This window comes from Vigna umbellata, chromosome 5 (genome assembly GCF_029865625.1).
Source record: "Vigna umbellata cultivar VRB3 chromosome 5, Vumbellata_1.0, whole genome shotgun sequence".
Taxonomy (NCBI): Eukaryota; Viridiplantae; Streptophyta; class Magnoliopsida; order Fabales; family Fabaceae; genus Vigna; species Vigna umbellata.
In genome coordinates, this window is record NC_142169.1 from 2047462 (window position 1) to 2066685 (window position 19224).

The 19224-nt window shown below is 38.9% G+C and overlaps 1 protein-coding gene across 1 annotated transcript; it reads left to right on the forward strand.

Annotated features, from left to right (window-relative positions):
• Positions 1–352: 352 nt before the first annotated feature.
• Positions 353–10876, forward strand: LOC148197508 (uncharacterized). The gene is made up of 4 exons (XM_088115392.1): positions 353–428; positions 9875–9908; positions 9978–10235; positions 10306–10876. Exons 1-4 carry the CDS (start codon positions 353–355, stop codon positions 10874–10876), a joined length of 939 nt encoding a protein of 312 aa, XP_087971518.1.
• The last annotated feature ends 8348 nt before the right edge of the window (positions 10877–19224 follow it).

Sequence of the window (19224 nt, forward strand, 5' to 3'; positions counted from 1 at the left end):
GTTGGTAGGGACCCAAACGATCAAATGCTACCACTTGCCTATGCAGTAGTAGAAGTGGAGAACAAAGACAGCTGGACATGGTTCTTGCAATTATTAATTGAAGACCTCGGGGGTAGTGAAGTATGTGGGGGGTGCACGTGGATGTCAGACCAGCAGAAGGTAAATATACACCTTATATTCAATTTTAGTTAATGCTTTGTTAAAGGATCTTGTTTTATGACTAAAATTATTTGTGCAGGGGTTGGTCCCAGTTATCCAAGAGCTTCTTCCTGGGGCAGAACAAAGATTCTGTATAAGGCACCTGTATGCAAACTTTAGAAAAAGGTTTGGTGGTCAAATTTTAAAAAACCTGATGTGGACAGCTGCCACAAGCACATATCCACAGGCTTGGGAGAGAGAGATGCTGAAAATTAAAGAAGTCAATATTGAAGCATGATGGACAAATTTGTAAGCACCAAAATATGATGTCACAAACTTGTTTCACAATCGGCAAGTATGACCGAATCGTTCAAGTAATAAAACTTGGTAAGACCAAGTATCGTTCTTCCCAAAGGACTCACGGCCTAGTTTAGTTATGTGATTTCTTGATTAGCTAAGACTTAAGAAAACAATGATTGAAATTTTAATATGCAAGACGAAAATAAACATGTATGCATGAATTGATCAATGGCAAAGACATAAGATAAACACTGTCAATGGATTAAATGAATGAATATGTTGTTGGGGGTCAATTTCATCTCATCCACTCTCATATATTTTAGGAATTCCTCTTTCAAATCATCATTGTTAATGCCACTCTCTAATGTACCATTCTAGATGGCTTCTCCCTAATCAAATAGTTCATACAATTCCTAGCATTCCTAATGATTAGTTCATGAGTGCAGGAGCTTAAGGCAACCAATATAATGTTGTCAGTAAAATATTGGGAGAAATTCCCCGGATCTAGATTTCCCCGTACGTGTCCGTATCAACAAAACCAATAATCATGCATTAGAATGAGTTAAACAATGCAAGCATTGAGCAAAGAGGAAAAACCCTAACTAATGATGAAAGGAAAGCATATGTCTTAATTCAAAGATGTATTCAACAAATCCATATATGAGAGCTTCAAGAGATTACATTGATTCCCCAACAAACATACAAGGTTTAGTTCACCATATTCATGGTGAACCTAGATGAATAACAATGAAAGTATGAAAGAATAAACCCAATAAAGGTGAAGAGGTAGCCTGAGCATCCAAGATCCTCCTTCAAAGGGGTGAAAGAGAGAGTGTTTGCCTCGTTTCTGCCAAAGATCCCTAACTAAAGGACGTGCAAGCCCTTATATACTAATCTAGAGTTACAAAAGATTACAAAAGCCCAAGCCCAAAAAGTGCCGCTCAGCGCCATTTACCGCTCAGCGGTGGTTACGCGTCTTCTTTCTTCCCCTCAGCGGCCATTTGCCCCTCAGCGGTTCCAACGCCACCTCTTGAGTGCCGCTCAGCGGTAGTTTGCCGCTGAGCGGTGCCTTCGACTTCTCTTTTTGCACTCTTCCTTGTCTTTTCTAATGTCCTCTCTCTCATTCTTTACTTCTTTCACCAAATTCACCTTAAAACCTGCACAAAAACACTCAAATCAAGCATAAACCTGTCCAGCTCTCTTATTTCTGAAAATATAAACAAAATGCATGATTTCAAGCTAGTTTCTAAGTCTAAAGGTTGCTTTTAGTATCACTTTTAAGCATGAAAATAACAGTTTTTCAACTGTTATCACAACCCCAAACTTAGAACTTTGCTTGTCCTCAAGCAAACAAAATGTAACTCCATCTCCAACCAATTCATATGATGGTTCACTCATTCAAAATCCTCTTTTCAAGATAAGTAATAACTTCACTCAAACTTATGACCAAGAGTTAATTCAAGATGTGCACATGCTTTAGTGTTCACAAAGTCATTTAAGTTCCAACAAATGCTATTTTTCATGAATGATCAATCAATTAAGCATGGATGTTCATGTGCTTATGGAATCTTTCCTCACTAGGTAAAGTGTTTCACTCAACACACAAGTGTATAAGAGGTAAAGTGTTTCACTCATTCACTCCACTATCACAATGTCACATGAATCAACTTTGCCTTTCATTTAACCACAATCAAATACATTCACAAGCATGCATCATCACAAGGACTTTTCAATGGCTTATAATGTGGCTGGGCTAACAAGAAAATTGGTTTTTCTGGATCACAAAATCCTTGAGTTAAGAGAATCATAACAACACAATCTTCTTATTCATTCCCAACTTTCTTTTGCCTTTGCTTTTGCATTTGCATTGAGCTTTGCTTCTTTTTCTTTTCTTTTCTTTGCATATTCTTACTTTTTAGCTGTTAGCTCAATGTTTTTTTCTTTTTCATGTTTCCCCAATAACCCCAAACTTGAACATTTAACAATACCACACAAGATCTTCTACTTAACTCAAGGTAAAGATTTTCAATCAAGGGTGTTCAGTGTATATTTAAGGCTAAGGGTTCAAAGGATAGAACACAATGTGTTCTCTTTTAGAAGGCTAACTTTATGAATTTGGCCAATAAAAAGGGTTTCAAAAACACGGCCTTTGATCATATGATGCAAAACAAGCAATTGATTCAATCATAGAAAACCTGGGCAAAGTCATTCATGCTTTCAAAGTAATAGCATTCAACAATAATAACTCTGGAGCTCAAAACCTCACATATAAGCTCATTCACATTTGACATGCACATCCTGCTTAATTTCACAATCACAATCATGATATTATGCATTTGTTCACAAAGCTTGTGAATCACCTGTATAAGCATTTTAATGTGCACATCATCTCAACATCAATCAATCAATAAGCATCATCAAGCATTACTTATCACATAATCACAGTTAATAGCAAACCATCATAAGAAACCAGGTGTTCAATAGAGTACATCAAACCCTAATCTAAAAACAAAAACAACTTACAAAGTACTGGGTTGCCTCCCAGTAAGCGCTTGTTTAACGTCCCGAGCCTGACCCAAACTTTCAAGGATCCACCAACAACATCATGGTGGACAATTGTTGCACCTCTCCCCCTAGATAGGGCTTGAGACGTTGACCATTTACCACCCAACTTTTCTGCGGATCATCAGATGGATTAAAGATTTCAATTGCTCCATGCGGATGCACTTCTTTTATCACAAATGGTCCTGTCCATTTTGACTTCAGTTTCCCAGGAAATATCTTCAATCTTGAATTGAACAATAATACCTGTTGTCCTGGATTGAAAACTCTATTCACCAACTTCCTGTCATGATAAAATTTTATTTTGTCTTTGTAAGCCTTAGATGAATCATATGCATGTAAGCGCATTTCTTCAAGCTCCAAAATCTGCCGTCTGCGGGTGCAGTGAGTGTCATAAGGATCAAAATTCAAGAATTTCAAAGCCCATAATGCTCTATGCTCCAGTTCAACTGGCAAATGGCATGCTTTCCCATAGACTAGTTGAAATGGTGATAATCCCATAGACGTCTTCATTGCTGTCCTATAAGCCCAAAGAGCATCATCCAATTTGAGAGACCAATCCTTTCTGGATGAAGTCACAGTCTTTTCCAGGATTCTTTTTATCTCCCTGTTAGACACCTCAGCTTGGCCATTGGTTTGTGGATGATAAGGTGCAGCTACCTTATGCTTTACTCCATAGTGTTTGAGTACTTTCTCTAGCTGATAATTGCAAAAATGAGATCCTCCATCACTGATCAACACTCTTGGAGTGCCAAAACGTGAGAATATCTGCCTCTTCAGGAATTTAATTACCGTGCTAGCATCATTTTTAGGACAAGCCAATGCTTCCACCCATTTACTCACATAATCCACTGCTACCAGAATATATTCATTGTTGAAAGATGGAGGGAAGGGTCCAACAAAGTCAATACCCCAACAATCAAAGACCTCAACCTCTAAAATACCTTGTAAAGGCATCTCATGACGTTTAGTGATTGTCCCTGCTCTTTGACATTTGTCACAATTCCTAGCATGATTATGAGCATCCTTAAATAAAGTTGGCCAATAGAATCCTGATTGAAGGACTTTTGCTGCTGTTCTTTCTCCATTAAAATGTCCTCCATAAGGTGAATCATGACAATGCCAGAGAATTCCTTCTGCTTCTTCATTTGTAACACATCTCCTTAGAAGATTATCCGCTCCAATTTTGAACAAATATGGATCATCCCAAACAAACTGCTTGGCATCATGTAGAAATTTCTTTCTCTGTTGCCAAGTTAAATCTTCTGGCATGACTCTTGCAGCTTTGAAATTGGCCATATCAGCAAACCAGGGCCTCTGCTGAATATACATGAGTGATTCATCTGAAAAAGATTCCCAGATTGCAGACTCCTTGCTAGTGACCTCATTGTTGACTAACCGTGACAAATGATCAGCAATTAAGTTCTCACTTCCTTTCTTATCACGGATTTCTACATCAAATTCTTGTAATAGTAGTACCCATCTAATCAGACGTGGCTTAGAATCTGGTTTTGTCAACAAATATTTGATAGCTGCATGATCTGTATAGACAATCACCTTAGACCCAATAAGATAGGGTCTAAATTTCTCTAGAGCATATACAATGGCAAGAAACTCTTTCTCTGTAGTAGCATAATTCAATTGGGCATCATTCAACACCTTACTAGCATAATAGATTGGATGAAACTTTTGTTCCTTCCTTTGGCCGAGAACAACTCCCAATGCATAATCACTTGCATCACACATTAATTCAAAATTTTGATTCCAATCTGGTGCTACAATTACTGGAGCTGACACTAGCTTCTTCTTCAATATATCAAAAGCTTTCAGACAATCTTCGTTCATCACAAAAGGCGCATCCTTCATCAAAAGATTACTCAATGGTTTAGCAATTTTTGAGAAATCTTTGATGAATCTTCTATAGAACCCAGCATGACCAAGAAAACTCCTAATCCCCCTTACATCTGTTGGGGGAGGCAGTTTCTCAATGACTTCTACTTTGGCTTTATCCACCTCAATTCCTTTAGCAGAGATTTTATGCCCCAGTACAATCCCTTCAGTTACCATGAAATGACATTTCTCCCAATTCAGAACCAGATTTGTCTGAACACATCTTTTGAGGACAGTGTTCAAATTAGCTAAACATCTTTGGAAAGAATTTCCAAAAACTGAGAAGTCATCCATGAATACTTCAATGCATTTTTCTAAAAGATCAGAAAAGATTGCCTGCATACACCTCTGAAACGTAGCTGGAGCATTACATAATCCAAAAGGCATCTTTCTATATGCAAAGATACCAAAAGGACAAGTAAAAGCCGTCTTCTCCTGGTCTTTTGGATCTACCACAATTTGATTATATCCAGAATATCCATCCAGAAAACAATAGAAAGCCTGCCCTGATAACCTTTCTAGCATCTGATCCATGAAGGGAAGAGGAAAATGATCTTTCCTGGTAGCTTTATTCAGCTTCCTGTAATCAATGCACATGCGCCAGCCAGTAACTGTCCGAGTAGGAATAAGTTCATTCCTATCATTATAAATTACTGTCATCCCTCCTTTCTTTGGTACCACCTGTACTGGACTCACCCATTCACTGTCAGAGATTGGATAGATGATACCAGCTTCTAGCAGTTTCAACACTTCTTTTCTGACTACCTCCTTCATAACAGGATTTAACCTTCTCTGCGGTTGAGCACTTGGTTTATAGTCTTCTTCCATAAAAATCCTGTGCATACAATAAGTTGGACTAATACCTTTGAGATCTGATATTGACCACCCAATTGCTTCTTTGTTGGCTTTCAGAATTTCTATCAACTGCTCTTCTTCTTGTAAAGATAAAGAGTTGTTGATGATGACTGGCTTTGTTCCACCCTCTTCTAGAAACACATATTTCAAATGTGATGGCAATCTTTTCAATTCTGGCGACTGTACTTTGATTGTTTCTTCCTTATCAATTGTTTCAAATATTGGATCTTCCTCTGGACCCTTTTTCAATGTTTCCAAGTCCATCAGACATTCATCGATCAATTTCTCTTCTTCTTCATCCAAATCTTCACATGCATCAATGAGCGTTTTTTCCAATGGTGAAATATTACGCACCATTCTTTCTTGAACCATACAAACTTCATCAAGTTCATCAAATTGAAAGCATGCTTTATCATCATTTGGATACGTCATGGCCTTGGATACATCAAAAGTAACTTCCTCATCATCGACTCTCAGTTTAAGCTTACCATTCTCCACATCAATCAAAACTCTAGCAGTCTTCATAAAAGGTCTCCCCAGAATAAGAGGAACATCACTAGCTCCTTCCATCTCCATCACAATGAAATCTACTGGGAATACAAATTTGTCAACCTTCACTAGAACATCTTCAACCACTCCATATGGATATTTAAGAGACCTGTCTGCCAATTGAAGAGCCATTCTGGTTGGTTTAATTTCCAACCCCTGAATTGTTCTGCACATGGATAGCGGCATTAGATTAATGCTAGCTCCCAAATCAATCAATGCTCTTCCAACTTTCACATCTCCTATGGTACATGGAATGGTGAAGCTTCCTGGGTCTTTAAGTTTAGGAGGTAGTTTCTGTATGATTGCACTGCAATTTCCCTGTATATTGATAGTTTCCTTCTCAATGTACTTGTGTTTCTTTGTGAGAAGTTCCTTCAAAAATTTTGCATATGCTGGCATCTGTTGTAATGCTTCAGAGAATGGTATAGTGATCTCCAACTTCTTAAACAATTCCATGAATCTTTCCAACTGCTTTTCTTTCTCCTTCCTTGAATAACTCTTTGGATAAGGAAGTGGCTTTTCATACTCTTTTTCTTTCTGTCTCTCTTCTCTCTCATTTTTTTCTCTCCTCTCCTCTTCTTCTTTTTTCTTTTTCTCTCTCTCACATGTTTCACTCTCACTCTCATTTTCTTTCTCCTCTCTCTCTTTTTGTCTCTCCTCTAACACTCTACCACTTCTAGTCACAACAGTTTTGCACTCCTTTCCAAGATTATCCTGTTTAATTTCGTCAACTATTCTCTCAACATGAACCTCCATTTTTTTAAATGCAACATCCACATTATGACAATAAGACGCATTTGTCTTCAAGAATCTCTGGAAAGTCTCTTCAAGCTTTGTTGTTTTCTCAACTGGAGTAACTTGCATCTGCCATTTTTGTTGTTCTTGAACCATTGAGACCTGTTGTATTCCCTGTGGTATTCGAGAAAGTTTCATAGTTACTTCCTCAAGCTGTTGAAAGAGAGTTTTATTTTGTTCTAGCAGAGCATCATGTAATGGTAACAACTCCCTCTGATGAAGGTCTCCTTTTTCAATATTGAGTTCGTTGTCACTAGTAGCCATATTTTCAATAATTTCAGTTGCTTCCTCTGGAGTCTTCCATTTGATATTGCCTCCGGCTGAAGCATTCAGTATCATCTTGGTTTGTGAACCAAGCCCTCCAAGGAAAGTTAGGACTACTTCTTCTTCTCTGAAACCATGCATAGGAGTTTTACGTAACAATCCTTTGTATCTGTCCCATGCATGTCCAAGTGATTCTTCCATGCCCTGCTTGAATGAAGATATCTCTTGCTTTCCCTTAGTCACCTTAGATTGTGGGAAGTATTTGTTTAAAAACTTTGTAACCACTGCTTCCCACTCTGTGAAACTTTCTGCTGGAAAAGAGTTCAACCAAAGCTTAGCATTGCCTCCCAATGAGAAAGGAAACAAGCTAAGTTTGATAGCTTCGTCTGGCACCCCATTGATCTTGACCGTGTTGCAGATCTCATTAAATGTTGTAAGGTGCTCATATGGGCTTTCATGTGATAACCCAGTAAATTGATTACTCTTTACCAGTTGAATTAATGCTGGTTTGACCTCCATGTTGGTTGCATTGACTCTAGGTCGAGCTATGCTGTTAAAGTGTTGAGGTCCAGCAAGATTAGTATAATCTGCAAGAGTTCTTCTAGCATTATTATTCTCCATACTCCTTGTGCTATTGAACTAGTGCTGGTTTGACCTTCCTGCATACACAAGAAAACAAAACCCTAGAAAAGATTTGTTAGCGCAAAAAAATATAGGAGAAGATAGAGATTCAAAAGATAAAAAGATTTAGAAGATAGAAGATTTAGAAGATAAAATGAAATAAAACCTAATCTAAAAAATAAAATCTAATCTAAAAGATAAAATATAATAAAATCTAACCTAACCTACAAGATAGAATAAAATCTAATAAAATCTAACCTAACCTAAAAGATAAAAATAAAATCTAATAAAATCTAACCTAAAAATAAAAAACAGAAAACAGAAAAACAGAAAACAGAAAAATAAAATAAAAATTCGAAAATAAAATAAAATAAAATCTAATCTAAAAAGATAAAAATAAAATCTAATCTAAAAAGATAAAAATAAAATCTAACCTAAAAGAAAAAAATCAAATTTAAAAAGATAAAAAATAAAAACAGAAAAAAAATAAAAACAGAAATTCAAAATTAAAGTCAAAGGTAATCAATAATCACACAAATTAACCAGTTAAACCACGAGTCCCCGGCAACGGCGCCAAAAACTTGATGGACAAATTTGTAAGCACCAAAATATGATGTCACAAACTTGTTTCACAATCGGCAAGTATGACCGAATCGTTCAAGTAATAAAACTTGGTAAGACCAAGTATCGTTCTTCCCAAAGGACTCACGGCCTAGTTTAGTTATGTGATTTCTTGATTAGCTAAGACTTAAGAAAACAATGATTGAAATTTTAATATGCAAGACGAAAATAAACATGTATGCATGAATTGATCAATGGCAAAGACATAAGATAAACACTGTCAATGGATTAAATGAATGAATATGTTGTTGGGGGTCAATTTCATCTCATCCACTCTCATATATTTTAGGAATTCCTCTTTCAAATCATCATTGTTAATGCCACTCTCTAATGTACCATTCTAGATGGCTTCTCCCTAATCAAATAGTTCATACAATTCCTAGCATTCCTAATGATTAGTTCATGAGTGCAGGAGCTTAAGGCAACCAATATAATGTTGTCAGTAAAATATTGGGAGAAATTCCCCGGATCTAGATTTCCCCGTACGTGTCCGTATCAACAAAACCAATAATCATGCATTAGAATGAGTTAAACAATGCAAGCATTGAGCAAAGAGGAAAAACCCTAACTAATGATGAAAGGAAAGCATATGTCTTAATTCAAAGATGTATTCAACAAATCCATATATGAGAGCTTCAAGAGATTACATTGATTCCCCAACAAACATACAAGGTTTAGTTCACCATATTCATGGTGAACCTAGATGAATAACAATGAAAGTATGAAAGAATAAACCCAATAAAGGTGAAGAGGTAGCCTGAGCATCCAAGATCCTCCTTCAAAGGGGTGAAAGAGAGAGTGTTTGCCTCGTTTCTGCCAAAGATCCCTAACTAAAGGACGTGCAAGCCCTTATATACTAATCTAGAGTTACAAAAGATTACAAAAGCCCAAGCCCAAAAAGTGCCGCTCAGCGCCATTTACCGCTCAGCGGTGGTTACGCGTCTTCTTTCTTCCCCTCAGCGGCCATTTGCCCCTCAGCGGTTCCAACGCCACCTCTTGAGTGCCGCTCAGCGGTAGTTTGCCGCTGAGCGGTGCCTTCGACTTCTCTTTTTGCACTCTTCCTTGTCTTTTCTAATGTCCTCTCTCTCATTCTTTACTTCTTTCACCAAATTCACCTTAAAACCTGCACAAAAACACTCAAATCAAGCATAAACCTGTCCAGCTCTCTTATTTCTGAAAATATAAACAAAATGCATGATTTCAAGCTAGTTTCTAAGTCTAAAGGTTGCTTTTAGTATCACTTTTAAGCATGAAAATAACAGTTTTTCAACTGTTATCAAAGCATATAAATACCTCATAGCCATTCCCCCGAGGTAACCCATTAGCCATTACATACAATTTACTGTCCCTGATGCATTGTAACCCATTTGAGTGTGCAACAGGTTTTGGTCAAGATCTTGCTTCACAGGTCAAGCAATGACTGATACACTAGATAACAACATCAGTGAAGCTTTCAACAGTGTTCTTATTCATTCAAGAGGAAAACCTATTATAACCATGATGGAGGATATCAGAGTTTATCTCATGAAAAGGTGGGCCACCAATAGAACCAAGGTGGCATCTATGGAGTTCACAATATGCCCAAAGATAAAGAAGAGACTTGAGAAGGAATGTAATCTGTCAAGATATTGGGTGCCAAGGTAATATAACTCCATTTATTTTATATACAAGTTATTTATCTACATTGTTGATGTGCTTCATTTGTTTCAGCTGGTCTGCACGAAAGATTTTTGAGGTTAGGCATACTTCTTCAGTTGGGAACAAGTTCACACTGGACCTGGACACAAAGGAGTGTAGCTGCAGAAAGTGGATGATTAGTGCCATTCCATGCTGTCATGCAATTGCAGCAATGAACTTCTCCAACGTTGATCCACAGACTTTTGTCCCCAATGTGTTCACAAGATCCACCTATGAAGAGGTCTATGCGTCCATCATTTTTCCACTCAATGGCCACCTACTATGGGAAAAGACAAATTTCAATGATGTACTACCACCACTAATCAGGAAGATGCCTGGGAGGCCAAAGAAAAAAAGGAGGTTGGAAGCATGGGAGCTAACTAAAGATCAGACTCAAATGCGTGTTGGTGGCCATAAGAAAAAATGTAGTCTTTGTCGTAACATGGGGCACAACAAGAGTAACTGCCCTTTAAAGCCCCAGCCAGCAGAAACAACACAACCATCACAGCCACCTCCAAGTTCACCAACCCCTGAACCATCACAGCCATCAAGTCCCCAATCATCCCGGCCAACAAAATGCAAAGTCAGAAGAAAACGTACTTAGATGCAAAGTCAGAAGAATTGGGTTATTAGATATTTAAATTTTGTGGTGGTGTAATATGTACTATTTCTTACATGGTGGTGTAATACATACTTAACGTACTTACTGAACTGATTTTCTGTATTTCTTTTATGTGTCGTAATGAATGAAACTGCTTTTATGTATTTGTTTTATGTACTTGTTTTATGTATTTGTTTTATGTATTTGTTTTATGTGCCAATATTCAGCATCATATGCATTATTTGGTGACCTTGGTGAACAGTTTTAAAGCAAATGGGGGACTCATTTCAACATTTTTAAAACATCAAGGGACTGATTTCAACATTGTTAAAACATCAGGGGGACTGATTTCAACATTAATCACTAAAATTTACTCATTAAAATAGTCAATACGTAATACATTGAATTGCATAATTCATCTTACACCTTACAATCTAACTAAATGAACCTAGACAGAACCTGAACAAGGCACACCACAATACACACACAAAGCTACAACTAAGATCTTCATCATTTTCTGCAAGTCCTGCACTGATTTTTCCAGCTGACTTATCCTCCTCACCATTGTGCAATCTTTTTCATCAACTTTCTCTTCAACACACCACTTGAAAAAGTTACACGAGCTGCCAATTGCAGATCCACCCTGTTATTCACCAAGTTATGGATTCTATCAACAAATGCATCATCAATTCAAAAAAACTTTAACTCAAAAGGGTATAATTCAAACCTTGTAACGTGGACAACCCCAGAAATTTCTCCCAGCATTCTTCGTAGTTCTCGCCACTTTGGTTACAGCAACATCACCACAGTAACAAGTAGGGATTATCCCACCTCCTCTCACACCACAACCATGGGACCACCCAGAAGATCCTTTGCCCCAACTTCTCGAACACGATGAACACCCTTCAGAAGAAGCCATTCGTATCCCAAATTAGCAATTTCTCTAAAACTCCTGAAACCCTAACTTCTGATTTCCTAACCTCACTAATATTACCAAATTTACCCTCTCACAGCCACGTATCACCCTCTCTCTGCCACGTATTACCCACACAAAGCCACGTAATGATATTCAGTCCACCCTGTCAGCTGCTCCGTTAAAAACTTCACGCCGTTTGCAAAAAGGACTTGATTGCACACTTTTTACAAAAGATGGGATCACATTGAACTTCTAAAAAAAGGTGGGACCACATTGAACTTTGGCCCCCTTTCTAGGGACCAAAAGAGGTATTAAACCTTTTCCTTTCTCTTGGTTGCCATGGTTCTGAAGAGGATGTCATTCCTACATTCAAAACACAAATACAAAACCACAGAACATGATGTTAATCATTAGTAAAACACAGAACACAACTCCTTTCGAAGTTAAACCACCGCTGAGGGCCAGAATTTCCCCTCAGCGCCACCAATGCCACATTCTAGATCACAAAAAATCAGAAAAGCCAAATCTGGCAGAGTGCCGCTCAGCGGCAATTTACCCCTCAGCGGTAACTCTGCAGATTTTTGAAAATCTTGTTTTAAAGCTGTCCTAACTCCACCCAAATGCAATTTTCTGTTTTCCAGTTCATAATCATGCAGTTTAATCGGTTCAAACATCAAATATATCATCAAATCATGCATAGAAATCAAAACCCCTAAATATTCATGCTTTGACAATCACATTCGAATTCAAGAATCCTAGAATGAACAAAATGCATTTTCCTTACTTGGGTGGAGATACTAGATGCAATAAGAATGCTTCCAAGCTAAGATACTCTCTTCCAACCCCAAACTTGAATGGAACACTAGTGAGCAAGTGAGTGGAAGAGAAATTTTCAAGAGGAAAGAATGAAAAGATGTGGAAAACCTTGGAAAAGGTATGTGGAAGTGTTTGTGCAGAGAAGAGCCTGGATAGAAAACCTAAAACGCAACTTGGGGTATAAAAATACCCTAATGGGCTCGGGTCCCGCTAAGGGGAAACTAAAGCCCATCTGCGAGAGTACCGCTCAACGGCACTTTCGTGATGTGCTCTTCTCCTTCTTTTCTTAACCTACGTGCCTCCCATACATGCCCCTCACTGGTTCCCTGCAATTCAATATTTAAAATGCTTATGCAAACCCTAACTAAAATAAACAAACAGAAATATTCAATCAACTGGGTTGCCTCCCAGGTAGCGCTTGTTTAATGTCACGAGCCTGACCCAAAATCCACCAACACCCTTCAGTAGGTGCAAAATTTTCTTACCAACACCCATCAGTAGGTGTTACAACCCTAGTATCCTTCAGTAGATACTTAACCATCTAGCATCCTTCAGTAGATGCTATCTCCAACAAAATATTTACAAAAATAATGTTCACAAATTAAAAATTACAAAACCAAATCAAAAGTCTTTAAATCCACTGGGTTGCCTCCCAGCAAGCGCTCTTTTAACGTCATTAGCTTGACCCAATAAAATTCAAGTTCCATCTTCTTTATAGTTGATGTTGTCATTCCACCAACTCCTCAGCTGTTTCCTCTGAACTGTCTTGGTTCTTCTAGAATATGGAGACTCTATCTCTATCATCTCCTTCTCTTTAAAGCCTTTCACAACCCACAACTTGTTCTTGATTCTTATAGGTGTGCCAAGTTGGAGTCTTCTTTTCTCCCAGTCACTAGGAATTTTTTCTCCTCTTCCAGTCTCTTCTTCCTTGGGTACCTGAAACAACAAACAATGGTTACCTGCAACCTTGAGATTTTCATCTTTACAGCTAGTCATGGGTGCATCTCGAAATGCAGCTTTATAACTAGCCTCTTCCTCCTTTGCTTGCGTCTCATCTTTGAAGACGTCTATAACCACTCTCTCCTCCCTGTCCTGGAGCACCACTATACCTTCATTTACATCAATGATAGCCCTGGCCGTTTTCATAAACGGTCTTCCAAGTATGATAGGTATTTTCTTTGTCTCCATCTTCATCACCACAAAGTCTGCCAAGAACTGAAGTTTGCCAACACAACCTATAATGTCCTCTACAATCCCACATGGCTCCTTTGAAGATCCATCGGCCATTACTATTTTAACCTTTGCAGGTTTCACTTTAACATTGCCGATTTGCTCCAGTAAAGAGTAAGGTATCAAGTTAACACTTGAACCTAAATCAAGGAGAGCATTCTTTACCTTTTTCTTCCCTATGGTACAAGGGATAGAAAAACTACCTGGATCTAATGCTTTAGGAGAGAATGGCTCTTTTTTAACAGTTATACATTTTTTTGCTTCATCAGATTTTGTGTAAACTGTGATTTTCTGTAGAATCTGCTCCCAAGGTGCATCATTATCCAACATCTTGAATAGTTCTGTGAAATCCAATTGTTTCTCTTGATTTATTGGAAAAGGAAAAATATTTTCGCTCTCTATTTCTCTTCTTTCTTCTGGTTCTCCTTCTTCTAACTCAATTATCTCTTCATTCACACTCTTTACCACCTTGCACTCTTCTCTAGGGTTAACCTCAGTATTAGCCCCAAAATTTCTATTTGGTCTTTCTTCCAATTGCTTGGTAATCTGACCCATTTGAATCTCCAAATTCTTTATAGCAGCTTCAGTGCTCTTTTGAGAAGATTCAGTTTTCTGTATGAATTGCTGAAGAGTTTCTTCCAACCTTGTTGATCTTTCATTAAGCATAGATAACTATTGCCAAAAGGTTGGTTGCTGCTGCTGCTTATTATATTGATTAGCTTGCCCAGTTTGTCCTTGACCAATGCTTGGATGTGGTTTCCACCCTTGATTGTAATTCCCTTGACGGTATGGAAATTGATTAGCCATGAAATTAACATCCTCCACGGCTTCCACTGGAAAAGCACATTGACCATTGATATGGTCACCTCCGCATAATTCGCACAACTGGGTTTGTACCTGTGCAGCAGTTTTTAACTCTTTAGGTAATTGTGCAAGAGTTTTAGTCAGAGTCTCCAGCTGTTGAGTTAGAATTTTATTTTGAGCTAGCAAGGCATCATGTGTTTGTAATTGAAGAACCCCTTTTTGTTGCATAGGAGCTCCTCTCTCACTGTACAGCTCATTATCACTAGTAGCCATGTTGTCAATGATTTCTATAGCTTCCTCTGGAGTTTTCCATTTGATATTTCCTCTTGTTGAGGCGTCAAGCATCATCTTGGTTTGTGAACCAAGACCTCCAAGGAAAGTTAAGACTACTTCCTGTTCTTCAAAGCCATGCGTGGGTGTTTTTCTTAGCAGACTTTTGTATCTATCCCATGCATGCCCCAGTGATTCTTCCATGCCCTGCTTAAATGAAGATATCTCTTGCTTTCCTTTTGTCACCTTTGATTGTGGAAAGTACTTGTTCAAAAACTTTGTTACCACTGCTTCCCACTCTGTGAAACTTCCTTCTGGGAAAGAATTCAACCAAAGCTTAGCATTGCCTCCCAATGAGAAAGGAAACAAACTAAGTTTGATCGCTTCATCTGGCACCCCATTAATTTTGACTGTGTTGCAAATTTCATTGAATGTAGTAAGGTGCTCATATGGGCTTTCATGAGATAACCCATTAAATTGGTTACTTTTCACCAGTTGGATCAGTGCTGGTTTGACCTCCATGTTAGCTGCATTGACTCTTGGTCTAGCTATGCTGTTAAAGTGCTGAGGTCCAGCTATATTGGTGTAATCAGAAGGAGTTCTTCTGATATTATTGTTCTCCATATTTTCTGTCCTATGAACAGAACCTTGTGGTGATGGTTGCAACAGAGTTTCCGGAGGAGGGAAAAGTTCTCTAGATGTTCGGATTCTTCTCCTCCGTCTACTGTCTTCTAATCCTTCAAGCAAAGGTTCTGTTGTTTTCTTGCTCCTAGTTCGAATTGCCTCCTGCATACACAAGAACACAAAACCCTAGAAAAGATTTGGTTAGCACAAAAAGATATAGGAGAAGATAAAAACAGAAAACAGAAAATAAAATAAAATAAAATAAAATAAAATAAAAACCGAAAAAATAAAACAGAAAATAAAAACAGAAATTCAAAATTAAAGTCAAAGATAATCAATAATCACACAAATTAACCAGTTAAACCACGAGTCCCCGGCAACGGCACCAAAAACTTGATGGACAAATTTATGAACACCAAATTATGATGTCACAAACTTGTTTTTCAATCGGCAAGTGTGACCGAATCGCTCAAGTAATAAACTTGGTAAGACCAAGTATCGTTCTTCCCAAAGGACTCACGGCCTAGTTTAGTTGTGTGGTTTCTTGATTAGCTAAGACTTAAAGACGAAATATTTGGATTTTATATGCAAAAGACGAAAATTAAATATGTATGCATGAAGTTTTGATCAATGGCAAAAAGCAAAAGATAAACACTTTCAATGAAATATATGTATGAATATGTTGTTGGGGGTCAATTTCATCTTATCCACTCTCATATATTTTAGGAATTCAACATTCAAATCATCATTGTTAATGCCACTCTCTAAAGTACCTTTCAAGAAGGCTTCTCCCTAATCACGAGTTCATACAATTCCTAGCATTCCTAATGATCAGTTCATAAGTACAGGAGCTTAACGACAACCAATATAATATTGGGAGAATTTCCCCGGATCTAGACTTCCCCGTACGCGCCCGTATCGACAAAACCAATAATCATGCATCGAATGAGTTAAACAATGCAAGCATTACGCAAAGAGGAAAAACCCTAACTAATGATGAAAGAAAGCATAGGTCTTAATTAAAAGATGTAAAAACAGATTCCATATATGAGAGCTTCAAAAGATTACATTGATTCCCCAACAAACATACAGAGTTTAGTTCACCATATTCACGGTGAACCTAGATGAATTACAATGAAAGAATGAAAGATAAAACCCTAAAAAGGTGAAGAGGAAGCCTCAGCATCCAAGATCCTCCTTCAAAGGGGTGGAAGAGAGAGTGTTTGCTTCGTTCCAGCCAAAGATACAAACCCTAGGAAACCCTAAAGCTTATATATTATTCGTAAATTACAGAAAATTAGGTCCAAGCCCATTAAAGTGCCGCTCAGCGGTAAAATACCGCTCAGCGGTAAGTGCGTGTCACGTTTCTTCCCCTCAGCGGCCATTTTGCCCCTCAGCGGACCTCCCGTGAGCTCCTGAGTGCCGCTCAGCGGTAAATTGCCGCTGAGCGGTGACTTCGGCTTCTCCTTTTGCACTTTTTGATGTCTTTTCTGATTCCATATCTCTCCTTCTTCACTTCTTTCACCAAATTCACCTTAAAACCTGCACAAAGACACTGAAATCAAGCATAAACCTGTCCAGCTCTCTTATTTCTGAAAATATGAAGAAAAGCATGATTTGAAGCTAGTTTCTAAGTATAAAGGTTGCTTTTAGTATCAATTTTAAGCATGAAAATAACAGTTTTTCAACTGTTATCAGTGCCGTTTTTCGGTGTTCATAAATTTGTCATCAGCGTCCCAGAGAGGGGAGGACCATCGGGCAGCGCCCTCTTGATACACTTGGATGATGCAGAGGATTCCCGAACGGCTTTCTGTTTTCCCTTCTTCTTTAGAATGGGCTCCGAACGGATTTGGGCAACTGGACTTCAGCCGCGGGTGGCGGAGGTGGTGCCTGGTGGGCCGGTAGAGACGTCGCAGGGATCGCAGCAATACTTGGGGCGCGAGATGAGCTCCCTCCTACTGTTTTCCTTACGTCTCCCTCCCTCTGATACGAAATAAATGCTCAACAAGCATGTTTTCATTCAGAATAAATCTATTCAAGTTACAAGGTACAAAGGCAAAAAAGCAACAAAATTCTATATCTAAGACCTATGGTTGGACATCAACCCCGTCGGTCTCCTCGATCACTTCAACGGGAGTCTGAACATTAGGGGCACGAGATGAGCTCCCTCCTACTGTTTTCCTTACGTCTCCCCCCCCTCTGAGCGAACAAGCGGGCGAAGGTGCTGCTTCTGGCCGGATCCATCTTGGACAAGTAATCTACACATCAAAAATAAATTTAGATAAGTTCCAAATGGCTGCTCAACAAAAGGCGGTCAAAAATAACTTACCGAACACATTAGAGGGAAGATTTTTATTGTTCAGAAAACCGATCAACATGCGAGAAGAGGACTTGGGGGGCAGCTGACTTAGTTGATTTATTAAGTCCAAATCCTCGGGTGTCATCCGTGACTTGGGCCAGGAAATAACCTTCTTCGGGTTATTGGTCCAACAAAAGGGAAACTTAGCCCGCCCGTCTGAGAAACAAAAACTCCGGTACCCAGCGCCCAAAGGCACGACCTTAAAGAAGTGCCCTTTAAAATCCTTGTACGAACTGTTGAAAAGAGACAACAGATGTCTATTCCCGATCGTGCGAAGGAAAACCTAAGGTTTGGTCGGATGAGGCTGTACATGAAAAAAGTAGAGGAAAGCCCCAGGAGTGGGGTATAGGGCTAAGCCGATACAGACGGCGGAGAATGCTTGCATAAACACCCAACCGTTCAGATGCAGTTGGGTAGGAGCCACGTTAAGCTCCCTCAGAACGCTCATTTGAAAATTCGAAAAAGGAAGGAGAACCTTTAAATCTTTAAACATGATAGCGTAAGCATAGAAGAAGTCTGTGGGGTAATTCCCCCGATCGTGGCATACACACTCAGTCATTTGGCAAACGGCTAGTTTAAAATGGCTAGCATCCTCAGCAGCCTTTACCAGACAAATACTACTGGCCAAATCCCTAAATGGACGACAATGATAGAAAGAGGAAGAGATTTGCCTAACCTCACGGGGAACCCAATCATAGCCAGGAACAACAAGCCAATCTCTAGGCTGACCGTCCCAAGCACCAGAGGATGCCACGTTAATGACGAGTTCCTCAGGAGCATCACTATCCGCCAGAAGATCGGAGGAGTTCCCTGAATGGGCGGCTACAGCACCTCGACCAGCAACAACACCCGAGGAGGAAGACGAAGTACTAACCTTATCGTCAGCATACCCCCTGCCCTCTTCACCGGCGATATCAGAAGACATGATTAGACCGAGTAGGTTAGACCGACAAGACATGCTTGAGTTACTACCGAGTAGGTTAGACCGATCGTCCAAGGACGATGGAAGTGTTAATTTGACCGACCGGGTACGTAGGGGCGATGGAGCCGAACATTCTCGGTCGGACGCCAGGATACTACTCGTGAACTCTCCAGCCGTTTGCTGGAGACAACCTTTGAATGTCAATGAATGCATAATTAATTATGTAACGGTCACTGTGGAGCAGTTAAGGTTGGCATTGATCGTCATTAAGAGGTAAATTAATGGATGATATTCCTTGAAACCCTATAAATAACAATTGATTAAGAAGGTAAGCTCTCTGATTTTCTAATTTAGACTAGACTTGCGGAGATAAATTCTGACTTGAGTGTATAATTCACATTTATATAATT

Bases quoted from the DNA above. Each gene is read 5' to 3' on its own strand.
- LOC148197508 (XM_088115392.1), top strand. From the start codon at position 353: ATGTGGACAGCTGCCACAAGCACATATCCACAGGCTTGGGAGAGAGAG. The intron at 429-9,874 runs AAGCATGATGGA...CAACTGTTATCA, and splicing joins AATTAAAGAAGTCAATATTG to AAGCATATAAATACCTCATA. The intron at 10,236-10,305 runs GTAATATAACTC...CATTTGTTTCAG, and splicing joins TCAAGATATTGGGTGCCAAG to CTGGTCTGCACGAAAGATTT.